The sequence below is a fragment of the Lontra canadensis genome, unplaced genomic scaffold (assembly GCF_010015895.1).
Source record: "Lontra canadensis isolate GAN:19392208 unplaced genomic scaffold, GSC_riverotter_1.0 scaffold223, whole genome shotgun sequence".
Lineage (NCBI taxonomy): Eukaryota > Metazoa > Chordata > Mammalia > Carnivora > Mustelidae > Lontra > Lontra canadensis.
This window is the reverse complement of record NW_022631217.1, coordinates 673,309-701,121: the sequence shown is the minus strand read 5'-3', so window position 1 is coordinate 701,121 and position 27,813 is coordinate 673,309. Positions and strand designations below refer to the sequence as shown.

The 27,813-nt window shown below is 44.1% G+C and overlaps 1 protein-coding gene across 9 annotated transcripts in view; it reads right to left on the bottom strand.

Annotated features, from left to right (window-relative positions):
• Window positions 1-27,813, bottom strand: part of INTS6L (integrator complex subunit 6 like) — a 53,422-nt gene that overhangs the window by 24,181 nt on the left and 1,428 nt on the right. For all 9 annotated transcript variants that reach the window (XR_004381601.1, XR_004381600.1, XM_032849315.1 and 6 more), the window contains 5 exons: window positions 6,468-6,617; window positions 5,548-5,637; window positions 5,133-5,316; window positions 4,733-4,861; window positions 2,492-2,655 (listed from right to left, as the gene is read on the bottom strand). Coding sequence is in view for 7 of the 9 variants with exons in the window: in XM_032849315.1 (XP_032705206.1) it covers window positions 2,492-2,655; window positions 4,733-4,861; window positions 5,133-5,316; window positions 5,548-5,637; window positions 6,468-6,617 (717 nt within the window). In the remaining 2 variants the exon portion in view is untranslated. The remainder of the gene's footprint in view (window positions 1-2,491; window positions 2,656-4,732; window positions 4,862-5,132; window positions 5,317-5,547; window positions 5,638-6,467; window positions 6,618-27,813) is intronic.

Sequence of the window (27,813 nt, the reverse complement as noted above, 5' to 3'; positions counted from 1 at the left end):
TTTGGCTCTACCATCTACTTGGCATTGGGAGGAGGAAAGGTAAATTAGAACACTCATAACTATAATTTCAGTGAAGCAAAGATGATAAGTGCTTTGAATACGGTTAGGAAGTCACTAATGATCCATAGGGTGAACTCCAACTTTCAGATCCACTTTGCAATCCCCAGGCATGATCTGCCCTTCATTCCTTGGTACCGGGAGGTTACACACAGTCCAGATGCTGCCAGGGAAGAAGAAATCCATGAAGCTGTCTAATGAGCAAATGAGAGGGCTAGAGCCACTAATGAGCAAGCAGAAAAACTGTAAAGCCGTGGGAAGGGCAAGACAGGTACCAAAAATGAGCCAGTCCCAACACCCAGGGCCACTGGAAATTTCCTTTCAAGCTGATTTTTTACAGCACTTCGCATACCCGCACACTTGCCTCTGAACAGCTGAGGGCCAAGGCTGCTTTGGGCTGGGCTGCAAAGGCCCACGTGCCTGGGGCACCAGAGCGGAGGAGTGGAGCGTCCATTTTATTAACAGGTTTAGTCTGTGGGGACGGAGAGCACCAGGGAGAAAAATGGTGGCAGCAAGAGCGAGCCCAAGAGATGAGGAGATAGGACAAGTCCCAGGGACAAGGGTGAGACGTGACTCCCCCTCTTCTTCCAAGAGATCTCTCGGTCTAACAAGAATATGACAAAACATCTCTGTTTCCCTTATAAAGGGGGAAACCATGCTCCTTCGTCTTTGTGGTTTACATACCTACAAGATCTGCCGTGGGAGCTGAAGGAAAGAGCCATCAAAGTGCTTTTAAAGCTGGAGGGATGGGAACGGGGGTGATGTGTGAGCTGGAATTTCTTTCATTCCAATTTTTCCTGATTTCCATTTTTTCAAAGATTTTATTTATTTATTTGAGAGACAGGGAGAGAGAGGGTGCAAGCATGGGGGGAGGGGCAGAAGGAGAGGGAGAAGGACAAGCAGACTCTGCACTGAGCATGGAGCCCTGGCATGGGACTCGATCCCATGATCCTGAGATCACACCCTGAGCTGGAATCAAGAGTCAGTCACTTAATCAACCAAGCCTTCCAGGCGCCCCCTTGATTTTCATCTAAATTAAACTTGAGAAATATTTCTGGCTTCTTAAATTTAAACCAATTTTTAAAAAGCCATAAAGACACAAGTGAAGCCTTGTCACCAGCAATAATGACATAAATTCATAACTGAAACATTCACTCTGGGGTTTGGAGCTAAGAGCAACTGCGTGCTGAAATCTGACCAGTGTGTCACCTTGGAGCCCTGAGGGAAGGCGGAAGAGATATACCCTCACCCACAGCAGGGGCAGAAAGAAGTGGCTTCAGTCCTATGTTCTCATGGCCTCTCCTAAAAAAAAGGAGCCTAGAAAGAGTAATCCACGGGTCACTTGGGTGGCTCAGTTGGTGAAGCGTCTGCCTTTGGCTCGGGTCATGATCCCAGGGTCCTGGGATTGAGCCCCGGGTTGGGCTCCCTGCTCAGTGGGAAGCCTGCTTCTCCCTCTCCCACTCCCCCTGCTTGTGTTCCCTCTCTCACTGTGTCTCTCTCTGTCAAAGAAATAAATAAAATTTTTTAAAAAGAAAGAAAGGAAGGAAGGAAGGAAGGAAGGAGTAATCCAGAAGAAAATACAGTTCATGATAGAAATTTCTAAAACATACACAGAATGCAGAGTGGCTGACTGCAAAGGTGCTGAACTGAAGGCGTAGTGATCATTTTCTGTGCTTCTCCCCCCACACAAGAAGGATCACTCTGGCCTTTGTGCAGAGGCTGGGGGGAGGAAGATGAAGGCAGAGTGGGTTTCATATGCTCTCCCTCATTATCATACATCCTTCTCCCCCCAAAAGCCGATTCGTCTGGTACTAGGAGCAACTACAATGTCAAACCCTCCTCTCCCAATGCAGTGAACAAAGAGAAAAGCCCCCACTTAGAGATCATTTTTAAAATGTTGCTTAATTATCCATCATTGAAAGGTACACTGCCAAGGAAACAAGTCGATCTAGTACAAAAAGATAAAAAGCAGATCCACGAAGTTCCACTGTATGTCTAATGACTCCCTGGGAGGAAGCAGAAGAGCTTCTGTTTTTAATGTGTTTCTAGGACCTATGCGAGGTGCAAGCTAAGTTTTCATTTCCTGAGGATGTGCATGAAAAACAATGCTAGCCCTCTTTGGACATGGCATTTCCCATGTCAATCAAGTCAGCCGTGGGGAAATAAAAACCCAGCCACAGACTCTGACGCCATCAAAAATAATAATGCTTTGCTTTACCATCCAAAGTGGGCAGTTCAAGCGGTGAAAGGCAACGAAAAGAAAGAATGCCAAAAGAGAAGGAAGTCCTCTCTTGCTTTTTTAGGTACAAGCTTAGACTTCCAGCCAGAGATAAAAGGTGTAGCTTAAAAGCCTCAAAGCAATTTTACAAAGGTCACTGTAATCAGCAAACTGAAAATCCAAATGATGTTTACCTTTTTGTTTTATGACACTTACTAGTGAAGGTAAATTCTGATCTGGCCAAAAAGATTCTGGAATTGGCCAGTGTCCAACAGGAACACCAGTCTTCGAGTTAGGTCGTACATAAATGAGCTTATGACAACTATGCCATGGTTGAGCAGCAAATGAATTGCTTGGCCTGGCTGAATCCATAAGTCCATCTAAAAGGTAAACAACAAAGACAGAACAAGCTAAAACGGTCATTCGTGAAAAATGAGAGAACTAAAAGACTCTACTGGGATTTCTGAATGTTCTCTCTAGCATTTTTTCATCTAATCCATCCCTCTAATCCAAAACCCGCCCCCATCCTTAAATATGCCCTCAACACCCAGTTATATGGAAAACTATTATAAAATTAGTTTTCAATTTTCTGAATTTGGACACATATGTTACACACACCAAACCACTAGTTATTTTTCCAAATTAGGCAAATGAAATCGCTCATCCCCTGGTACAGTTTTTATATTTGGGGGCTCTGACAAAAATAGGTCATAAATTCCATTTAGATTTTCTTTCTATTCCCAATTAGATTTTTTAAAAAAAGTATACCTTAATAAACAGACCCAATGACCACAAAGGCAAAATTAAAACAATCCAGATTCACTCAAAGATAGAAGGAATGTTGACAGTACAACCCATGTATAAAGTCTGGGGAAGGGAACATGGAGCAAACGCATCAAGTTTACTATAGGACTAATTCATGACAGTTTCCCCATGCACCATTAAAAGTCCATGGAAACTGGGCATTGTATAATGCTGAACAATGTATCCTGAATGTGTTTTAATTATTTAAACTAGCATATTTCATTTGTCCCCCCAAAAGAGGACAAGGCAGAATTATATAAACTTTAATGCAATGATTCAATAGTCTATATTTGTAAAAGAGACGTTTTAATTATTTGAGTCATATTTTTTAAATTACAGGTCATTTGATTTACTTATTTAAGCATTACTTTAAACAAGTAATTACTTTACACCAAAAGTTTACTAGGGTCCCCGATCTCTAGGGAATACATGTAAAAGTTTCAGGGGACCAAGAGACAACCCCTGAAGTTGAGCTCACAATTCTGGGGATGTGCATTTTTCTGAGGAGAGAGTTCTTAGCTTTCGTGAGAATCTCTAAGGCTAAGATCCCTGGAAAGAAAATCTGAGCTATTTACAGGACACCAAATTCAACAGGCTTTCCGTAGGGCAGTTCCCAGTTCACCTTAAGGTAACGAACACAAAAGTATGGACGAGCCATCAGTCGTTAGCAAGAGAACAAACATGTCCTTCCTCAATTAATTTCATGAATCTCAAATAGGCCGTAAGGCTTCAGTCTTCTGTGATGGGTGTTTTTAAAGTGGAGTTCGAGAAACCCTAGAATTAAATACCAATTTGTATTTGTGTGGCTTATGTCCATTATTCTAGGGAGAGAGGTCTCTGTTTCCAACAGTTTCTTACGGGGTTCTGGGAACTAAACATGAAAACGGTCAGGAACCACAGGATCCATGGCTTCAGACAGAAACGTGTATCTTTCTGAGCAGCCACCACTGACTGTGGCCACGCGGTGACAATGTATGCATCAGGCCAGACAAGCACCATGGTAATGAGGTGTGTGAGCGCACAGGCACGAGGAGAAGCAGCAGCCTTGCACAGGGCTCCCAGAAAGCCTTGCGGCGGGGGGAATCATGTGAGGGAGAAGACCCTCCCCTTATACAAAAGTACTTCTGTGCTCACCTCTTCTGAGATGTTGAACTTTCTGTAAAATGTCACTCGAAAAGTTTCGGCCATTAAAAAGTGGCCGGGAAACTCCCAGTGTATGATCTTACAGGATATTAGCAGTTTCTGGACAAACATTCACAGTCTCTTGCTGACATGCAGTGACAAACACAGATTTCATAAAGGTGACTTGGCACACATGGCCAACACCAGGTTACTGGTTGAGTGGCATTCCAAAGTGATTCTCCAGATATCTCGTGAATCGAGAGGTGAATAACACAGTGCATCCCCAGACTGGGGCCAGGGGATATGAAAAAGGTAGGGAATAGAAGGAATTATTGTAAGAAGATCTGACACTGAATTAAGGTTGTTAGAACCTGACCACCCAGCTAGTGAGTGAATGGCAGTTGTTTGGATGGATGTTTGCAACCCCATGAATGTGTGCAGATAGTAAAGACCATGTCTATTATGAGTTTAATGTCCTCTCCGTCTCAGATCATTCTCCAGGGTAAAAAAAAAAAAAATCATCTACTGTACCTTCTCCGACAGGAAGTGGATCTGGTCCCGTTTTTTCAAAGTTAATAACTACACCGCTCTGAATTTTCTGAACTAGAGATTCTAAACACTGATTCAACATCCTTTGCGTTCTCACACAGTAGGAGCGACCTATACCAGATGGAAGAATAAACAGTGTAAGTTGGATCCAATAAAATATGACTTAACAATATAAGCATATGAAATCCCACAATAGATCTTGGACTGAATCTTGGACTGATCATAACTACATTGGAAGCAGACCTCACACGCATGACAAGCAGAAGGAGCAGCGCTAAAAGATCCTGAAGGAAAGCAAGACAAGACAGAATATGGTGCTTAAGAGAAACCATACCCTGCCGTTCTGGATTCTTCCTTTAGAAATATGAGATATTGCCAATACCTCCTGTGACTTCACACATCTGTGTGATGGCGGACTCATCAGTTGGTACACTCCCTACTTGCTCTGGTTCCGTGGAAGCCAATCCAGGCAAACGCAACACCAGGGCAAATAACCTTTGATCCCAACGAAAAGGTTCTTTGGTTAGTTCACTTCCGGGCAGAGGAGAATTCAAAGGGAGATGAAGCTGATAAGGGAAAAGTTGAGAAGTTTCATCATAAGAACCCATGCAACAGAAGAAAGAGTTAAAAGTGTCACTTTTCTTTCATGGACTCAGTAATCTTTCAGGGCTCATGAAGATGGAAGGTTTGATCAAACTTATTCTTTAACTGGCAACGCGGGCCTGCCACAGAAATAGCGGCATGTTCTCTGCCATTTAAACGAAACTCAAAAAAAAAAAAAAAAAAAGAAATCTCACCTCTTCTTGAACACCAGCAGTACTCGTTAACTTGTTTCCATCTGTGATGGTAATTAAAATAGATGGTTCTAAAAAAAATGGATTTCTCCCCTAAAATACATTTAAAAAGTATTAGAGCCATATAAAGTAATAAAATTGTATTTAAACTTTTTTTTTTTAACATTTGCCTTGCCAGGGATCTCTCAAGTGTCTGATAAAATTTGCCTGGATAAATAAGAAGGAAAAAATTAGGGACTGAAGTGGGTGGGACTCAAAATAAGGATCCCTGCTGAGGTAACATTCAGAATAAACTGAGGAATTCATATCATTCAGGAGCTCCCCAAACTATAACATCCAAATACTCCTTTCTCTCTGCTTTCCAAGTAATCATAAAAGAAAGATATTAAAGAGATTATAAGGGCAGCAGCCTTCACACCCGTGAATCCATTCGCCTGAGTCAAAATTCTGGCATGGATGGGGGGACAGTAGTGACTTATGCTCTGGGATGAGGACAGTGACTCTGGTTATCGTGCACAGAGTTTTCTAGAGTAAGGACAGCAGGAGAACCAGACGCTATCTTGCCTTTCTCTTATTCTAGGGCTTTTCCGTTGAATTGGGAAGAGATGAGGGAGTTCAGGACACTGAAAATTTCACTTTAATGGCCTCATTCCAGTATTTCTCAGCAATTTGTTCATCCCATTCTCAGATATCTGATGATATGATGGAGAGGCAATTTTCACTACATATGTTATGATCAAGCCACATACAAGGACCCTCCCACCCCAAAAGAGGGATCTTTTTTAAAGCAGATATTTAAAAGATATGGACTTCCTTTTGGCAGTTGTGAAAAGCAGCAGAAAACTCCGTAACCACGCCCAATTTTAACTCTTGCCCCAAGTCACCAAAATAAATTAGCTATACTCACTCAAAGTTTTTTTTACCTGTCCATAATTGTCTATTCCAGATATTAATCTATTGAGATTTAACAAATCAAATGAGGATCTTAGAGCCTGACCAAGAGTAGTCAGTCCAGAAGCCTGAAGATTTTTTAGTTCACTCATGAATGTTGCGTGATTTTCCTTCCAACCAGCCTGAAACCAAACATTTACAAAGAAATTCCCGATTATACAATGAACAATATATAAAGTGCAAGTATCAAACCTCTAACAAATTAATAGTTCCTTGATCTAGTTCTATTCTATGTCTTGACTGACCAAGTGGAACTAAAACAAGCAATCAGTTTCAGAAAGATCTGTCAGCATTAATGACCAACAGCAAAGATGCAAACAGTGCATTCGTCCGATCTTCTGTTCGGGTCCAATCGAACCTATCCAAACACCTCAGTATTTATAATACTTTGACAAGGATGATGAGCATGTCCTTGACAGAGACAACTCGCTCTTTGAGTGTCTGATCTCCTTGAACTTTTCTAACCAAGACTCTTCTCTCAAACAATATTTTCACTTTAAATAAGAGTCAAGGGGCAATTCTAGAAATAGAGCCACAACTCTTTGGACACAACCCTTCTGGCATCTTCAAATATTCAGAAAGCCCCAAATCTAGAAAAAGGGGGAGAAAGAAATTTTTAAAAGTCTTGGCAAAGAAGCAGCAACCCCTGGCACCCAGCCAAGAACCAAAGACCCAAGGTCAGCAGCCAACATGCTGTGACTGAATGGTTGGTAGAAGAGAAGGGAAAGATCACGGTGACTGGTCGGTCACGGCCATAAAAGCAAAGCAGCACCAAAAGCTAAGAAGAGAAGCCAAATGAAGACTCGGCAGCTAAGAGCAGGTCAGAGAGGAGGAAGCCAGCCAGGGAGAGAGCAAATAGAGCAGCTCGGCCACTTGGTGGGAGGAACGGCTCCTTGAGTCTCAGTAACCCCGCAGGCAGCAGTGTGAGATGCTGAAGTAAAGCATTTAAATGTCATGTTTAGCTGGAGGCATCCTGTCCATGAGCCACACAACTACAGCAAATGCTATCTTCTTCGATAGTTTCCCCAGTCTCCAGAAGCAGTCTGGGTCAGGATGAGTGGGAGACAGCAGGGGGGCAGTGTCTGCATGACCCGGAGCAAAACCATTGGCTCTGAGGACCTAAATTGTATTCTCTGCAAATGAAGAGGGTTAGGCAAGCAGGGACACTGTGGGAGGCTGCGCAAAACACAACCGGAGGGAGGACTCATTCCCGTTCCGATCCGTGAGAATGGTGCCCCTTGCGGCCAAACAGTCCAGAACCTGGTTATGATCCAGTCCAGTCCAATAGTCTGGGAGTCTGTGAAATTAAAGATGAGCTTAGCTGGTTTTTTTTTTTAAAGACTCCTAACAGATCCTCTAGAGCAAAGGATCTAGAGGTAAAACTTTTCTACGTGTCCTTTGGCCACACTGTAGCTATGACTTCCAGCGCCCAGGGAATAGAGCCCAAGAATAATTCCTTATGGCCCCAAGAAAATCTTACTGGCTTAGACAAACTCAACTTTACTTAAAAGGAAGGCCTGTGGTGCCAACTGTCCTCACCAAATACCTACGAATAACAGCAGGTTACAAATCACACTGAATTCAAAAATAAGCTTTCTTCTTTGTGGTGGAAGAGAAAGGTCTGCAGTCAGGAGGGACAGCCCCAATTCTGTCCTTCAGTCAGCACATTTGCACAGGCCCCATACACGCCGAGGATATGCAAAGGGCTCAGCCCTTGAGGAGCTCCTGCCACAGAGGAATGAGAAATGAAGTTCTGGAGGCCGAAGGGACAAGTGGCCAGAAAGGCGGGGAGGGTTTCTCGCCAAACATGGGGCATCTGCAGAAGAGTGTGGGACGTCCCACCCTGATGGTAGGAATGGAGGGGGGCACACCAAGGAGAATTGAGCATCCATAAAAGGCTTGGGCTTCATGGGGAACTGCAAGTACTTTGATTACCATTGTTCTGGGTACACGACGGGAGGCAAGGCTGATAAGCGGGGCCCTGACTGTACAGTGCTTTGTACATTGTGCTGGGTAGTTTGGATTTTATCTGTTGGCTCTGGGGAATGACTTGAGGTTTTTAATTAGGGGAGTGGCACGATCAGATCTGGATTTTAGCAAGATTGTTCTGCTGGGGAACTGAAGAATAAATTGGGGGGTGGAGGGGAGACTGAAGCTTGAAGCAGGGAAACTGGTTTGGAAACTGCTGCAATAATTTATGGGAAGAGTGATGAAAGCCTGAACAAGAGCGGGGGAGGGGGAGAGGAGGCTGCCAAGGAATGAAGTATTTCAGAGGTGGAGTCATAAGGTCTTAGGAGCTAATGAGAAGGGCGGGGTGAGGGAGAAAGGTTGTCCATTGGGTTGAGCTTTGTGGCCTGGGCAAACCTGAGAATGGCCCGCCATTCACCCACAAGCCACTTTATAAAGCTGACTTCTTTTCTGGAGTTAACTTCACTGAGCAATCTTCCTTCCGCACCGTAAACCTGGCATGCCATCTACAGCGAGCCTTGAACTTCTGGGAGCCACAAAGCAGTTCACGGCATGACCAAAGAAAAATTAACAGACTACTTGATTTGGGAAAGGGCTGGGATAAGACATGGGTACCACTTAAGCAAGCACACTATAACTCATCCAAATGTAAAATAATGTATCCTGATTGTTCATTGTCTTACTAATCAATCTGTCAGAATAACTGCCCTTTGAGTTTCCCTTTATACTATGGATTGAAAGCATTTTACCAATCGTTTCTGCACCTGAATCACTGGCATTGTTTTTAGGTCAATTCCAAATCTTTGCAGTGAATGGTACACAATTTCTTTGCAGTACAAGAAATCTGGATGCTCCTCCCATCTTGGAACCACAAAGTGTGGGGGCCACATGTACTATCCAAAGCAATAACCATCTTGGGAGCAGTCTAGCTCCTTCAAGAGAAAAACCAAATGTCCCCAAATGCATTATTCCTCACAATGCTGAAGGGGAAAAAGCCAACGAGTTAATCTCAATATTTAGAGAACTTTATTCATGTGACAAATCTCTTCCCAAGAGGTAATTATAAAGAGCTAGTGGTAGAAAGTTGATGTTTATATTCCTCTTTCTCATTCTCATTTTATTCTTCACTGTTTGGAGTTGACTTTTTGTAATAAATGAATTCAGGACAGCCCAATTACCTTCTTTTTTTTTTTTAAGATTTTATTTCGGCATCATCTCTACATCCAATGTAGGATCGAACTCAAAACCCTGAGATCAAGAGTTGCACGCTCCCCTGACTGAGCCAGCCAGGCACCCCACACCCCCATTTACCTTCTTAATACAGTCTTTTCTTTCAACTTACTCCAAAGGTACCCTACTCTCATGTCTGTAAAGCCTTGACTCATGATGATGAGTTCCATACATTCTTATGGAGCCTTGCAGCTTGCCAAGCACTTTCCCATTTCCCATTTGTATAGGGCAACCCTACAAATTAGGCATGGTATTACCATCACTCTTTTGTTTTCCTAAACCAGGAAGAAGACTTAAGTAGATCTTGTTGGGGGGGGAATGACAGTGGCAGGGAGTCACACTCTGGAGTTGCACTTATTTGAATATTCACAGTTAAATAAAATGTATTACTAAAAGTTTCACCTGTTTCTACTTCTTAAGATGGCTACTAGAAAACGTTATATTTTGTGTATGGCTGGCATTATATGTCTGTTGGCTAGAGAGAGATGTTCTAGAAGGACCTGGAAGTCAGGCAAGAGAGCAGAGATGCACCAGACGCATTACAGACTGCGAGGCAGGGGGAGACGGGATCAAAGCAGGGTCTCAGGCAGGTCGGTCTGGCAGTGACATAGAGGAAAGATTGGAGAAGGAGAAACTGTGGTCAGGAAAAAGAAACTAGGGGGCTTGAATTAGTAATCCAGGCCTGAGGGCATCAGGGCCCTAATTAGGATGGGAATGAAGAGGTTAACTAAGAAACATTTCAAACCAACAAGATAGAACCTGGTGACAGACAGACCATGCATGGGCCTCAGGAGAGAGAGCAGAAGGTGATGACAAAACTTCAAGCCCAGGACACGGAAGGAACAGAGGTTGGGACAAAGGGATAAGCTGGGATGAGTGAAATCCTAAAGAGTTTAGGGTCTTCACAGGTCAAGTTTCAAAAGTCTCCCAGAAGTCAAATGATGATGGTGACAACGACGATGGTGGTGCTGAATGATAACGACAGGTAAATGTGTGTCTGGGCCAACGTGTCAGGACCTCACTTAGACTAAGGACCTCACTTAGGCTAAGCACAGTACCCTCCCGGTCCAGGCACCGCCACCACCCCTGCTCTTATTTCTATTTTACAGATAAACACGCTGAGGCTCGGAGAGGATAAGCAACTCATCCAGGTCCAACAACTAGTAAATGACACAGCTAGGATTTGAACTCAAGTAGCCTAAGGTTAGAGACTGCCCGTTTAAACCGCCATACTAGAGAATCTTCTACCATTCCACACATTCCACACATTCACCTTGTAGACAAGCCTTGCTATAGCAGCTTAAAAGTTCATACATTTAATGGAACTTTCAGAGCTCATTTCACTGAAGCCTTCTTTCCCTGTGTGTAAACGTAGACCAGTCAGGTGTGCAGGGCAGTGACCTAGGACTTGGAAGACCCTGGTCTATCCTAGCTGTAACGAACTAGCCAAGCAACTGGTCCAGAGGAAGTCAGTTACCCCTTACTGGGGCTGTTGCCTCATCCAAGCAATGAAAAGGCTGAAAAACCAATTCTAAGGTCCCTTTGAGTTTTCATATCTTCTAATTCCATACCGTTATATAAATCTCACTTACAGAAAGGAAACACCTCACATCTTAATAAATATTTTAATTCAGGTCTAGTTGAAATTTGTATAGTCAACTGAAAACGTCTTTGAATACCAACAGAGAAAGAATGGGCCTTTTGGTCTATCAGTGCCTTGGTTCTAGCCCAGCTCTACTGACTAGCCACTAGCTATTTCTTGCCCCCCTTGGATCACCACAGAAAGGAGAGAATATCCCCTCCTTTCCCCGGAAGGGCCAAGCCTAAAAGAAATACTCTCCACTCTCCTCTGCCGCCTTCCTTCCATCTTCTTATCTGACCACTGGGTTTGGCAACAGGAAACTGGCATGCTCCCTACAGGCCTGTTGCTGAAACTCCTTCTAATTTTCTGGTATGTTCCAACATATGTTGCTTAAGGGGTAAGGTCTGCCCCCACAACAGACCTATAGGGGAGGTCTAGCAAAGTGTGAACACTTTGGGGAACCTTTTGGAAACACACGCCTAGGCTATGTCCTCCAGCCCAGCCTTTGTCAGGAAGATGGCCACTATTTAGAGCTCTGGCTGGCTCCTGTGTCTTACTTCGTCATCGGTTTCAACGGAGGAGGGAAAGGAGGGGGTGTCATTTAGTGGCTCCCCCACATGTCCCCATCCTAACACTCGTCCTTCCTGAACTTCATCTCATTTTGGCCAGACCATTTCTCTGATTCACTGATTTTTATTTATTTTTACTTTATTTTTTTTTAAACAAGAGAACCCTTCCCTCCCTCGAAATCATGCCAGGAAGTATAAACAAGTCACAGAGATAAAAGCAGATCAACGGTCCTTGAAGGGGATGTGGGAGTGGCACTAGAGCCCTTCGGGAAAAGCCCTGCACCATCTCTAAAGGGCACTCGTAAGCCTTTTCCAAAATATAAATGACCTTGTTAGGCTTAGCCTCATGTGCAAACTTAATGAACAGGCTGTTATTCTCCCCCTCAAAGGTAACTGAAAAACATACTTAGGACAGCTGCAGCTAACCTTCCACAAGACAAGTGCCCCCTTAAAAACTATGTAAATGGAATACTTATCAATCAAGAAATAAATGAGTAATTCCAGTTCTCTAGGGTGATAGCTATGGAAAGGGAATAGTGGGGAATCGTCTCAAAGAGCAGAACTATAGCTTTTCACAAGCCGAGCTCTCTCACTGGAAGGGCTCGATGGCTGTGTCCCTCTGCCTTCCTGCCGAGCCACCGCACCGACCCATTCTGGGCACACACACCTGAGAGCCTACTTGGACATTCCCCTGAAAAGTAATAGTTCCACTCGGCCCAAGTCTTCGTAGCTTGTTAGTAAGCCTTTCGTGGTGAATAAAAAGGAGATAATACGCATTGCTTCCCTCTCCTTGACAAGACTTTTTTATTTTAATCTTTTATTAAAGGAAATGAAATCAGCGTGGTAATATTTGCTCTTCGTAATCCCATACAGAGGGCCATCCTGGACTTCGGGCTCTTCTTCGAGGTGGTTACAAAGCAGATGATTAATGGATTTGAGTATTTCCCCAGATGTCGCAAGTTAAAGCCAAAGAGTTTAAATTTAGCAGGGCCACCATTTCTCCTGTTGAAAGATAAACTGTTTTCCTTTTTTCCATCTGCTTTCCGCAAATTGCGGGCAAACTGGGTGTGCAGTGACTCCGACAATCAGACTAAATCAATTTCCACCACATTTTTTAACCAACTTTCTTTCTTCTCCCATCTGACGTTCTATCAACTTTGTCATCGCATACCGTTCTCACCTTGGTAAACGGACAGCGAGACAGAATGACGTGGAGAGGAGGAAGCCCTGCTTTTCCAATCAACTCTGTCTGAGGAGACAGATGACTTTTCCCTTGGTCTTTGCCCTTAGCCTTATATGGAATATCTACGCAAGTTAAAACTTTAAAACTTCTGCAGTTTTCTTCTCACAACGAAAACAGACTCTAATTCTGAGAGAGAGAAGACAAGGTTTTCTTGCCCTCCTATGTAAACAGACCACTGTGATAGCCGAACCACCTTAAAACATTCAAACTTCTTTTTAAATTGTATTTACAGGCCACACACTTAGAAAGGAGCTTGTTAAAATGGTGAACTACACACTAGGAAGACACCGTACCATTAAAAGAATGAAATTGTCTTGCCTCTTGTATGTCCTTTAAAATTTTCTCCCGGTATTACATTTTCTAACCCTGACATCTTTTTCCCCCTCAAAACTCATGATTTAGACTGATTTCACTTTTGGGGGACTTAAGGTACTGACAGACTTTCAGGTTTAAAAGAGGTGGTCTATCATTCTGCATTACTAATATAGCCTTTTCTTATAAAATTACTAGTTTTAAGAACATTCAGTTCTCTTGGATTCCTGATTGTCAAAGTCTCTTCCCCAGAGGCGCGTAATGTCCTGAACTTGCTAAAATCCTCAAAGTGCGTTTATCTGACTAAATCAGTTCTCTCCCTGAGAACTCTGAATGCTACCATTTTATGTTTTGGTCCACCAATTAATTTCCATCCACGTGCTTCAGGAAATACTACCAGTCATGACCACACAAAAATTCTGGCTTATTTGAGTCCTCTACTTGTTAAAAAAAAAAATTCTTACGAAATTGCCCCCCTATTACACTGCAGAAATGTATTTGACAGTCTGTGGCCAGCAGGACTGTTTTTCCAGCAGATGGCTAAGGCCCTAATGAATGTCTATTTTGTTAAAAGATTGTATGTATTTATTTGAGAGAGACAGAGACAGAGAGCGCACGAGCACGGGGAGGGGCAGAAGGAGAGGGAGAATCCTCAAGCAGTCTCCCCACTAGGCACAGAGCCCGATGTGGGACCTAATCCTGAGCCAAAGTCAGACATTTAACCCATTGAGCCACCCAGGTGCCACCATGAACACCTATTTTTAAGTAAACTGGGCAAAGAAACAATTCACAGTTTGAGTCTACTGACAGAAAATTCATGATTTTGTGTCACCTATCTCTTTAGAAGTATGAGGTTGGTTTGTTTGTTTTTAGTGGGTAGGATTTTAGTAGGATTTTTTAGTGGATAGGATTGTTATCCTAAAGACTAGTCTAAAATATCTGCAAAATGCATTTATGAGTTTTCAATTCTTACCCCAGAGAATCAGGATGAAATTATGAAGTAGCACACCTCTCTCCTGAAAGCATAAGATCAAAAGAAATTTGATCTTTGCCAGAGGATGCGAACACATAAAAACCAAACTTTAGAAACTTTTCTCTGAGAGTTAACTGCCCTGTTACGAAAGGAAAAAAAAATACTTGGAGTAGCAAAGAATTTGCCAAACTCGGTCAGATATAGTGTTAAATGCTACCTCTCTCACTTACAGACCATTTCAACTGTAGCTATTGACCTATTATCAGAAAAAAAAGTCCACTGTGCAGATCACGTGTTCAAATGTTTAGATTTTGGGTTCCGATAGAAGACACGTTTATGAACACATACACAAAATACAGATTAACAAAGGTGGCCTTGGAAAAACACAAGGACAGAGTGAGCCTAAGCCACCCACACACTACAGAATGAATTGAACAGAGGAGACCGTAGAATGGCCACTCATGACTTAAAAAGATCACATAGCATCTCTCTCCTCCAGACTAATTTTTTTAAAGAGTATTTATTTATTTGAGAGAGAGGGAGAGACAGCACACAAGTGGGGGCAGGGTTGGGGGGGAGCAGAGGGAGACAGAGCCTACTGAGCACAGAGCCCCCATACTGAGATCATGACCTGAGCCAAAACCAAGAGTCACCAAGGCACCCCTAGACTTTTTAAAAAAATTACCTTGTCAAAAAATTTTATGAGTAGTTTTTGTTGTGTTTCGTTTTATTTTTACACTATACGAGTAACCTATATTCATTGTTAAAAATCCCAACAGAAATACATGGTCAGGGGGAGCCTTCATGGCTCAGTCAGTTAAGTGTTTGCCTTCAGCTCAGGTCATGATTCCAGGGTCCTGGGATGGAGCCCCGTATCAGGCTCTCTGCTCAGCGGGAAGCCTGCTTCTCCCTCTCCCTCTGCCGTCCCCCCTGCCACCCTGGCTCACGCCATGTGTGCGTGCGCCCGTATTCTCTATATCTCTCAAATAAATAAATAAAAATCTAAAAAAAGAAAAAAAGAAACACAAGGTTAGTTCCATAGTCTTCAGACTTAACCATTGCTGAGAATCACTGATCTGTTAGCAGCAAACAGAAATGACACCAACAAGATGGAGTGACATTTACCACTAAAATGGAGTGACATTCCCTGACGTAAGGAGTCAGTGTGTAAGAAAGCACATTAGGCATGGACAGGAAACATTTTTCTTAAAATTTAAAGCAATTTTGAAATCACCCTGAATTCCATGCCTCAATTATTCCCCTGCATGCCTTTCTGTTATACAGTCTGACCTGTACTTTTTCCGGAAAGAACAGTGGAAACAATCTAGTCTAATCCCTTTATTTTACAGATAAGAAAATTGACTCTACAAAAGGGAAGTGACTTGCCCAGGGTCACGAATCTATCTAATCAGTGGCAGACTGTGGCTACGTCCTAAACTGACATCCCTAGCCACAGGTACTTGACCGTGGGGTGGGGGGTGACCCGCCAGACAGGATGTACCATGACCACTTTTTAGAAACTGATTTTTGTAAAAAGGACCTAGACTAAACCAGACTTCTAACACACAGCTCAGAATCATCACTATGAGGTGGAGATCCCAACGTCAACACAGATGGGTGAGCTTTTAAGAAAAATAGAGACCTTTGCCCCGCCCATTCTCAGCTTTCACCTGCAAGAAATAAACCAGGACAGACCCTCATTTTCCAATGCCACGGCTGTTTGAAAGCCTAGATATTCTCCCCCACAATCCTGCTGTCTACTGTCTAGTTCTGCAGGCTCCCTGGGACACAGACAAACGCCAAGAGAGACGGGGCTCCTGAGGACACAGCCACGCCTCCAGGCAACTGCAGGCCGATTTAAATCACATCTTGGTCTAGTCGGGCTCATCAACCTCCAAAGGTCATACTCTACCCTCCTCCCTCTTCCTTTTGCAAATTGTCATCTTTATAATAAAGCACCTTCTGTCACATCCACCCCCTCATGTCACACTCTTATTGGAACGCTGCCAGTTCACTTTCTCTCCCCCCACCATGACGTCCCCAACCTCCAGCTATCTGGGCTCTGTGTCTCCCCTGCCTTTGGTTAATTGATGCTCTAAGGGCTGGCGTCAGGAATGGGGAGACCCAACTCAGGGGGTAGAAGAGACAGGTCTGGCTGAAGCGCAGGGCTCCTGTGGGGAAATGATGTGGAATAAGTTTTATACTCACGGCATGAAGCAGATCCCAGTGGGCCCAGAATGGCATCCATAGACCTGGGGAGTCTTTGGAAGCTTGGGTGGGGAAAGGGGTCGATATGATGCGACGAGCTGTTTTGAGAAAGTCAGCGGTCAGTGGGGGAAGAGCCGGAATTTGGGAGGCACTGGGGAGACCACAGTGGTCAAAGCTCAAAAGGTCAGGCAGGACCCGGCCTCGAGTGATGGCAGCGGAAATTGAGTTGAAGGAACATATGTAACAGACATTTCAAAGGGATGGACAGGTCTTAGAAAAAATGGAAGGATAAGCTCAAAGCTGAATAATAGTGCCTGGCTTTCAACCCTGGGTGACCGAAAGCTGGGAAATATGGAAGAGGGGATAGATTTGGGGCTACAGGGTCTTCCTGACGTGCTTACTAGGAGCTGATGGCAGGACAGACAGCCAAGTGGAGATGTCCTGTAGTCAGCTACAGGTGCCTGGGTAAGAAGCTGAAGATGGAGAGGCATCCGTGTGGGAAGAATATTGGAAGCCATGAAGGAGGTCAGATGCATTGACCAAGGGAGCAGATTTGGAAGACAAGGAAAGAATACAGAAGAGACAGCTTCTGGAAGGAAGGAGTATTAACAGTTCCAAACGTAGTCAAGGGCAAAGAGAATAAACACGAGTAAATTGGCCCAAGTAGCTATATAGTGAATCCTAAGACCTTGAAAAATCATATTTACTTTCCTCGCTAGTACTGTTCCTCACTTGTACCAACATAAATGGTTTCAGTCTTTTATTCATTAGCATTTAAGTCCAGAGCTTGGCTCTTGGTACTAAGTTTACTGAACTATTCAACCTACAGGGCAGGACATAGATAATGAGAGAACAAATGCCATTAATGACGGGTATTTTCAGGCAAACACTGTTTAAGAAATGGCACTCCATTTTTCCTCCCAATGTTGGACACATCAGCACGAAAACCTTCATACACCTTTTCTCTGGTTAAGACCCCAGTGACTGAGTGGGGTGGGGGTAGGGGGCATCTCCATTCCTTCTCTGAAATCCACCTCTCCCAACCTAACTAAGCAAGAAGAAATAAAAGCGACCTGGGTATGGCAGGGGTCGGGGGTCGGGGAGGCTGGGAGATGGGAAGGGAATGAAAAAGGTACCATTCGGTAAGGCCCAGGCTGATGAATAAAACAGGGCAAAGGTGGTTCTGGAGCCTTCCAGACTTCTACAAAACCACTCTGCCTCCACACAAGTTATGGATTTGAAGAAATGAAATGGTTACTGTGGTGTATCTTGAACACATTTCTTTTCCTTACAAGAAAAACATGTATCAGGATATTGCTAAAGTGAAAGTGGCAGATCCGATTCTGGAAGCCAATAGCTAGGCGAAGACTAGCCCATTGCTTTTTCAGGCCTACAGGTCTTCCTATAGGGCGGACTCAGCCCGGAGGACAGGCCCTCAACTCCACCCGCAACAAAGAGCCCCTATCTCCATGATCTCCACCAGCTCCACACACCGTCCTAGGTAAGGGCAGAACCCAGGGAACATCAAAAGCCAAACCATTTCATAAACGAGCGCACCACGATATTCACCTAGAAACAGTTAGGGAAAAAAATAAATAAATAAAACTAGTAACTCTGGCAGTAATAATTTTCATTCAGTGCTCGCTCAACTATAAATAAGAGCATGATAATTCTGTCTAAAAAACATGGCTCCAGCACATACATCATAATGAGAAAATACCAGCAGGACGTTATTAAAAGGAAAGCTCTCCCATGACTGGAGGAAAAGCAAAGTGGCTCATTTACTGAAGACTTGAATACAGACAGACCCGGGTTACTATTCGGCTGCATTATAGCAAGCTCTGGCCCTGGGTTTCTCTTGAGTTAGGCTGGTTGGGAAGAGAAATGGGAGTATGTGCTCTACAGTCATTGGCACATTGCCCTGTACATAGGCATTACTCAAGAAATGTCAGCCACCATTATTAGAAAGCAACTGTATTACTGTCCACGACTATAAGAAAGTAGTTATAAAGGCCAATCATATCTGTAAAAAGCACTTTCATCCGGACTCAGATTTGAACATTGCTATTTCCTCCTTAAAGGGGAGTCTTTACAGTGGCAAAAAATAATAATAATGGCACATCAAGAGGACAGAGGTTAGAGAGAGGAATAATCATGAGAGTTCTCCTATCATGTGGACCTGGACGTCCCCCAACCTTTTAATGCTTCTGATGACACCCCATGATATAAGACGAGGTCTCTGCTAGGAAACATGGAGAACGCCTTCATTAAGAGCAGGGATACAAACCCCCCTTTGTTTCTTAGGTTTTATACTATGCCAAGCTGGAGAATTTATCCTTTATCCTACTTTTCTTGATGAAAGCTGTTCCTAAGGATTCTTGGGCCAAGAAGCTCTATAAATCGAATCAGGGCTATGTCACATATTTCTAATAACACTAAAAGCATGCAACATTTAGGGCCACTGGCAAGCACGTATCACAAACAGAATTCTGCATTCCTGTGCTTACATTAGGCGTTCACACACATATATTCTATTGTACTGAGCCCAGGAAAACACTTCTAACCCAACCAGTTGGATCACCAACTGTATCCAAAAGTGTAAGTTACCGAACTGGCTTTCAATTCAAACAAGAATGGGATGCTTTCATATTTTGCCCCAAGGCCAAGAGTTATCAACCCATCGACTCTGAACTGTATGATAACCTTTCATGCACAAATGAGTCCATTATGGTGTTAATTTTAAACAGAACTTCAAGAGAAAAGAGCCTCCTTAGCAAATAGTTTCTAGGACATGAACGTCATAAATATCTTAAGAAAGAAAATACACTAACACTGCTAACAGAAATATAGTCAAGCCACATATGTCCTTTTATATTTTTAAGTAGCCACATTTAAAAAAAAATAGAAATAGGTGAAAGTGATAGTATATTTTACTTAACCCAATATACGAAGAGTATGATTGCTTAAACTTATAATCGACCCAAAAACTGTTAATGAGATATTTTATGTATCTTTGTACTGAGTCTTCAAAACCAAGTATTTAATTTACACTTACAGCACATCTTGATTCAGACTAGCCACCGTTCAAGGGCTCGACTGCCACACATGCCCAGAGGGTACTGTACTGAATGTGTAAATATGGCTGATCTAAAACATTAATGGTGGGGCGCCTGGAGGGCTCAGTCGGTTAAACGTCCTACTCTTCATTTCAGCTCAAGTCAGGATCTCAGGGTCATGAGATCGAGCCCCGGTTGGGCATGGAGACTGCTCAAGTTTCTCTCTCTCCCTCTCCGTCTCTCCCCTCCCTCCCTCTCTCTCTCTCCCTCTCTAAAATGTGTGTGTGTGTATGTGTGTATAATAAATGAATTAAAAAGACTAAAAATAATAAAACATTAATGGTATATTTGAAAAGCTATGCCTACCCTCACTGCCACCTCAGTCCTTCACCCTCCTTACTGGAGCCCTGAGAGTGTCCCCACCCCTCCCTTGGACCACTAGCCACCAGGAGTTGTGAGGAAGAGGGGAAGGATGTGTTTTTAACAAACCGCCCTGGAAACCCAAATCCATTTCCCCGTAGAAACAATAACAAACACAATAGCTCTCTGGTTAAGCGACATTAAGGGTTAAAAAGGCTTTCCTGAGAAGGAAGATCTGGGAACCTAATCACCCTTTAGAACATTGTATCCTGGAGAGAGTGTGTTCTGACCTTCCAGAACACACACAAAGGGACTGCCTGGATCTCTCATTTATTCTCTCTGCAAAAGAGAACTGGAGGCCATGTTTACAAAGAGGTTTTCACTGAAGGACTTAAATCAGCAGGGTCCCGTCTTCGTACCGGTCATACAGAGGGTCCCCCATATGGAAGGTCCTTTAATCCTGCCCTTCTCTGGGAGGCAACCATGTCTGAGCACTCTGGGAAACTAAGAGCTCTGTCCCAGAAGTGGTTCTAATTATCTTCCTGAAGCACAAGCAACCTGAGGAGGACAGGATTTGCCCTTTCCTTCCGTGTGCCCTGCCCTTCTGCCATCCCTCCCACCCCAATCCCAACCTCAAGGCCGAGAGCTCTCAAGTGGTCAGCACTAATGCAAAACTAGGCAATTTCTCCCACAGCTTCTGGGTTCCCTCCCACCTTTCCTTCATCCCTCCCCCCAGCCCACCTCATCCTCCACTAGTGGGAATAATCACCAAATAAGCACACAGACAAACCCGGTGCCATTGCTCTTCAACTCTGTCTTCTGTATCTTCATCCCAGGAAAAATGTACACACTCTAGCTTGGAGGATTCAGAGCCCTTTTGTGATCCAGTCACAGCTCGTTACAATCCTGACTGGAGAAACTGATTCTCGCCATAGCTTGCCTACCCGCCTCCCTCACCTCCAAGCTGTTGGCTAAGAGTCCACTGTTCTTGACCCATCCCATCCCTCATTCACATTCTCCAGTCACCTTTGTTCCAAGGACCATCCTCATGACTCTTGATGACTAGGACCATGACTTTTCCCCTTCTGCCACCCCTCCCCCCCGCCAGATCTTTCAGGCCTAGATCACAGGGCCCTAGACAGTGCTAGCAATCCACTGTCAGACTTCTCTTCTGGAAGCACCATTTTGATCCTATCACCCCAGTGGTGATAAAAGTCAGACCACCGGTTACCTGCAGGGGAGGAAGGGATCGCAGGAAGCAGCAAGAAGCTTCTTCGGGGGGTGATGGAAACGTTCTGTAGCTGGGCCTGGGACGGTGGTTACATGAACGTAGAAAGGTTTAAAACTGTATCAGGTCGTTAAGATTGATGTATCTCAGGATATAAGTTATACTCCAATCAACAAAAGAAACGAGGCTGCACATACATCGGTCTTGTCAAAGACACAATTCTCCCAAATTATAAACCCGAACCTAAGTGAAACCACTAGCTGTAATCAACAATAAACACATCAAACCGTTAATAGTGATCACTCGCTGAAGGAAGAGTAGCAGAAACCGGAGTGGGGACTGGGGAGCTGTCCCATTTCCGTGCTGCTTGAAGTCTTTTTCTCCCATTTCTTGAGTACCTGCTAAAATCTAGGCACTCCCTGCGGAGCTCGGGGCACAAAGAGAGAGAAGTTCAAATACGGGGCCTTAAGGAGCTCACATTAGCAAAGCCAGCGTGAGCACTGAGAATCACCATATGACATGCTGATTGCCACAGTGGAGGTCTGCACAGTGTTGGGGGACCACAGTGGAAGCTCTTACCCCCTCTGGAGTAGATGTGGGGCAGAGGGGCAGGGTGACTCTGGAGAACACAGAATGAAGACCAAGAACGTACAGAATGTCGGGCCAAGTTTATCCCAGGCAGAGGGAACAACAAGAGGCAGAGTGAGTCTGGAGAAGACAGCCGGCCTACTTTGTCACTGTGGCTGGAGCCTGAGGTCCAGGAGAAGGCACAGCTAGGAAGTTAAGCCAGATCATGAAGGCCTTGGAGAAGTCCAGATTCTACTCCGAAATGTACTGGGGACCCACTGAAGGATTTTAGTAGGGGGATGACTTTATTTTACTTTTATTTTGAGAATGACCAATTTAGCGGCCAGGAGGGGGAGAAATCGGTGGGAAGCAAGACCAGAAGAAGGGAGACCAGCTGAGTGGCCCCCCACTCCCTGGGGAGTCGGTTCAACCCTTTCCCTCTGCCCCCACCACTCGTGTTCGCACACTCTCTCTGAGAAATATATAAAATCTTTTTAAAAAGAGAAATTTTTTCCAGTAAACTACATTTAATTCATAGGTTGGACAAAAGTCTGTAAGCATTTACTTCACATGTTATGTATAACTGATATATCCTTATATTAGTTTCAGGTATACAACGTGTTGATTTCATATTTGTATATACTACAAAATGATCAACACAATAATTCTGGTTAACACCCATCACCATACACAGTTACAAAATTTTCTTTTTTCTTATGGTAAGAACTTTCAAGATTTACTCCCTAAGCAACTTTCAAATGTGCAATACAGTTATTATTAACTATAATCACCATGCCATATATTACATCCCCGTGACTTATTTATTTTATAACCAGAAGTCCGAAGTCCGTACCTTTTGACACCTTCACCCATTTTGCCCACCTCCCAACTGTGATCTTGGTTTTTGTTTTTCTGTTTTGTTTTGTTTTGGCTTCCACATATAAGTGAGATCACATGGTATTTGTCTTTCTCTGCCTGACTTATTTCACTGAACATAATCCATGTCTTGCAAATGGCAAGATTTCCTTCTTTTGTATACCTGAATAATATATGTATCACTATTTCTTTATCCTTCATCCATCGATGGACACTTACGCTACTTCCATTTCTTCAGCTATATAAAAAATGCTGCAATAAACCTAGGGGACTGGGAGTGCAGGTGTCTTTTGAGTCATTGTTTTTATTGTCTACAGATAAATATCCAGAAGCAGATCATAGGGTATTTCTATTTTTAATTTCTTGAAGAACCTCCATACTGTTTTCCGGAGCGGCTGCACCAGTCTGCATTCCCACCCACAGCGCACAAGGTTCCCTTTTCTCCACATCCCTGCCAACACTCGTTATCTTTTGTCTTTTTGATAACAGTCATTAACACATGGGAGGTGATATCTCACTGTGGTTTGGATTTGCGTTTCCCTGATGCTGAAGGATATTGAGCATCTTTTCATGTACCTGTTGGCCACCTGGATGTCTTCTTTGGAGAAACATCAATTCAGATCCTCTGCCCATTTTTTAAGGATTTTATTTATTAATTTGACAGAGGAAGAGTACAAGAGAGCACAAGCAGGAGGAGCAGCAGAGGGAGAGGGAGAAGCAGGCCACCACCGAGCTGGAAGCCTGATACTATGGGACCCTGGGATGATGACTTAAAGCCAAAGGCAGACACTTAACTGACTGAGCCACCCACGTGCCCCTCCTCTGCCCATTTTTAACTCAGATGATTGCTTTTTTGCTATTGAGTTGGATGAGTTCTTTATAGATGTTGGACATTAATGCCTTATCTCAATGTATGATTTGCAAATATTTTCTCCCCATTCAGAAGGTTGCCTTTTCATTTTGTGAACAGCTCCTCTCCCCTTATTTCAAAATGCCCACCATTGCATGCTTGCAATGGCCAATGACAGCTGAAAAGGAAGCAAGGTCCAGGGAGACACAGTTGATCATAGAAGTTGGTGCACCCCCTTCATGGCATTTTGAGATTCCCGTGCACCTTCTTGTCTCAGGTTGCTCTCACAGGCCCTGTTGCTACCAGTTCACCCAAAAGTACTTCCTTAGCTTCCAACCACAGTGAAAGGCTCCCCTCTAAGTCACTTTTGTCCAAATAAGGCCCATCACAATAGTGGGTGGGGGAGGGGGCAGGCATAGGAAAAAGGGATGCCTTAGTTAAAATACCAACACAGGTTTGGAACACAGATCATTTAAAAAGCATTAATTTTACTTCCTAAATCTGTAAGCCAAACTGCTTCCTTTGCTGACACATGTGGACTCGGGCATGCAGATACCAGTGAACAAAACTAGCTACAGGATGTGAAAAAGCAACACTCAAGGGGAAATTTCACTTTTTCAAGTGCTCTGTGTTTTCAGATTACAGACTTGGGATAGTTCTTTGAAACATGTCTTCCTACTTATAAAAAAACAAAACAAACAAACAAAACAACTTCTGCCCACTATTTATACATGTGTTCCAGCTATTTCTAGAAAAGTGACTCAGTCTGATGTTCAACTAGTCTGATGTTCAAAAGCATTTCCTTCAACAAAAAAGAAATCATTTTAAGAAAGTAGCTTCAAACATCAAACTATTCTGAATATGTATTATATCCCCTAGTCTCATGGCTCAACTTTCTTCACTGAATAAAAGGAAATTATGATTCATAGCAAAACAAAACATACAAGACAGCAGAACCTCAGCCAAAACTATTAAGAACCAGTAAGCAAAACAAGCCCCACTTTTTAAAAACCATGTATTAGTCTTATATGATTACATTAGAAACGTCAAATATTAAATGGGGATTTTCATCCTAGCTGTGTACACTAAAGATACCATTTTATAAAAGTAGTGTTAACACTCGTGACACTGTGTATTAAACTTGTCTACAAAGCAATGCTTGAAACAGATGTAGCACAAAATGCTTGCATTCCATATGCTTTTTATGCAGTCCCCCAATCAAACCTCATTCCATCCCTGCCAGCCAACTGCAAGTAACAGGTATGACTAATTTTAAAAGAGCACACAGCCATACCTAGGGGATGTGCAGTAAGAAGCTACTAAGTCCCAGGTGAAATACTATATTCATGTACTCAACAGTATACATGGGGGGAAAATGCGAGCCACTGTAACTTTTCACAAGATTTACTGTCAGAGCCTGTAAGTGGATATACTGGGAATAGTTCCACGCCTATTAGGAAAAAACCTCCCAACCAAATGCACAACTTCTGCCTGTTACACCACCAAAAGAACTGAATCTTATAGTAGAAACAAAAATTCTCATATACAGTGTGGAGCTGTATATAACCAACACCTGAGAAATAAGCGGTTATTTTGAGAAGAGATAATCAATGGTCCTCCAACTGTAAAGCGACTGGGAAATACCAGTACACAGTGTTCTGCAGAAAAATAAGCTACCGATAAAACCCTATAATGGAACATCCCTTGGCTGACGGGGGCCCAGGCTCTTAATGAAGAGTGAGGTTGTGAGTAGGAACTCACGTGCCCGCTAACAATCAAAGAAAGAACTTTTTGGTAATCTGTGTGACAGAAAACAGACCTTTCTGGCTCCCAGCTATTAGCTAATGAAAGACTCAACTAAATTTTAAGAAAAATTCACCAGATGTTCTAAAATTTCAGGCCTTCCCAAATGCCTAGATCCTAAAAGCCAAAGAACAAATAGTTACCACATGCTGAGGGGTTTGGGGGGGAAGGCAGGAGGGAGTGGCTAAGGAGACTCAGAAAAAGAAAATGCTACCAAAGATGCCTTTCTTTAGTGATTCAGGTACACACAGCAACATGACAGAAACATCTGTGAGATCATTAACCATGAGCCATTTTCTAGCACATGGAGTTATCATGTGAGATGAAAATGAAAAACCTGAGCGAACCCTGGAAAAGCATCAAGCCTAAATAAGAAGGCAACTAATGATGGGTAATTAAAAGCATTACACAAAGTGCCTTCCCATACCTGACCTACAGGTGAAAACAGGATCAAATTTAACTTGGAAGGACTTTTTTTTTTCCCTTAATGGGAAAAAATGTGATCTATAAAATGGCAGGATAAAATGAGCTAACAGATGAAACTTTCACTAAAAACAAGATCCAACTTTTCCCCTCTGTTCCCAGAACTATCTGGAGCCTCCAAAATACCATGGATAAGTTACGCAGCCGCTAAAAATTTTAAGTATGAAGACTATGTGGCAAGCTGGAATAATTCATGGGACAAAATAGGTGGGGAAAGTAAGAACACAAAGTAATATGTATACGGTGGTTAAGATGCATGATGGTTGTTAAGGGGGAAGGGGTGAGACTTTCCTTTTCCTTTTCAAAGATTCTGTAAATATTGTCATGAAATGTTTCTAGATCAAAAACGTTCAATAAGTTATCCTTTCAAGAAAAAAAAAAAAGCCACACTGCTTTGTGGCTTATCCTTTTTACTACTTCAAATTAAGAATTTCCAATGGCCACACTACAGATGGTGGGTTCTTATCTGCATTAGTACTCAAAGGGTGTAGACTTTCAGACTTAGGACGGACAAACATCTGCTTTTCTCCATGGAAGAAAAATGGTCACACCCTTTTGGGAAAGTGACATTTTTTAAAAGCTTATGGCATTTTGAAAGTTGTCTACTCGCTGCAGTTTTTAATATAGATAAATGGAAAACTGAAAACAAAGCCTCTTCTGGTTTGGAGGGGAACCCACTAATCGAACTGTTAACCCAAACTACGAGTTAACAAGATTAAAGCCTCCCTTTGGTTTTATTTCTGAAGGCACACTCTGTGGCCAACTATTCGGTTTGGTAGGTTCCGTTCTTTTAAACACTTCCCTCGCCTGAAAACGGATTACAACACATCCAGACTGCCGCTCCCCAGCACTACTAAGATAATTCTGAGAAAGGAGGCGTCTAGCAAAAGACGTCAAGGATTATGGTAATAATACATTTTTGAAATTTCAACATGCAAGCAGGAGTCTTATGCAGGTTGATTTCAAAGTCTACGTTCTAGTTTATCGGGCCACTGCAGGCAAGGCAGTTCATTATCTGCTCGCCATTCGGAACATAAATTAACCACCCCACGGAGGTTAAATCCTCCCTACTTTTCGCCTGTAGGTCAGAATGCCGTGGATCAAATCATCGAATTTGGTTACTGCAGCCTCGCGCAGTCGAGTCCTCCCCACCCCTTCCCTCTTTTCTTCTCCCGGGACAAACCCCTCCGGGGCTAACAGCAACCTAATTTAGGATGTGAATAGGTAGGCCAGGTCCCTAAAATGCTCGGGCCCCCTGTGAGTTCCGATCAGCACGTCTCCGCCCTGGCCCGTCCCGGCTCCAGTGGAGTCCGCAAAGAAACACTAACAGTAGCAGGGGTGCCTACAGGCGGGCGGGAGCGGACCGATCCCGGGGGTCGGCGGGGGGATTGAAAAGATAAGTTTCTCCGGGTCTGGGGCTGGGGAGGCTCGCTCCGCGGGCAGATCGGCCATCGGGCGGGGTGGGGTAGAGACCACAGACGTGCACAGGCTCGGTCTCCTATCCGAGGGCCGGCGGCTGGCTCTGCCACGCTTTCAGCAGGAAGGGGAGGGCAGCAGGAGCAAGAGCGGGAGGCGCGGTGCGGGAGGAGAGGGGAGGGGAGGGGAGGAGGGGAGGAGGAGGAGGCAGGGCCAGAGGAGGAGCCGGCGCCGGGAGAGCCCGCGCGCGGAGCCCGCAGCACCTCTGGGCGGAGTCGCTCGGCCCGCCCGGCCCCTCGGCCGCCGCCGCCACCGCCGCCGCCACCGCCGCCGCCGCCGCCGCCGCCACCGCCGCCACCGCCGCCGCCGCCGCAGGGCCCGGGCCGCCCGACCTCCCAGTCCCAGCGTCCCCAGGGCAGCGCCAGCTGGAGCAGGCCGCGGACTTCCTCCGCCAGCTCCGCCCTAGCCGCGGCCCCGGGAAGAGCCCGCCGCCAGAGCAGACGGACTGCTCGCACGTCCAATCGGAACTGCACGCGGAGGGGGCGTGCTGACGGACTGCTTCAGCGACCAATAGGAGCGCGAGCGCCCAGGGGG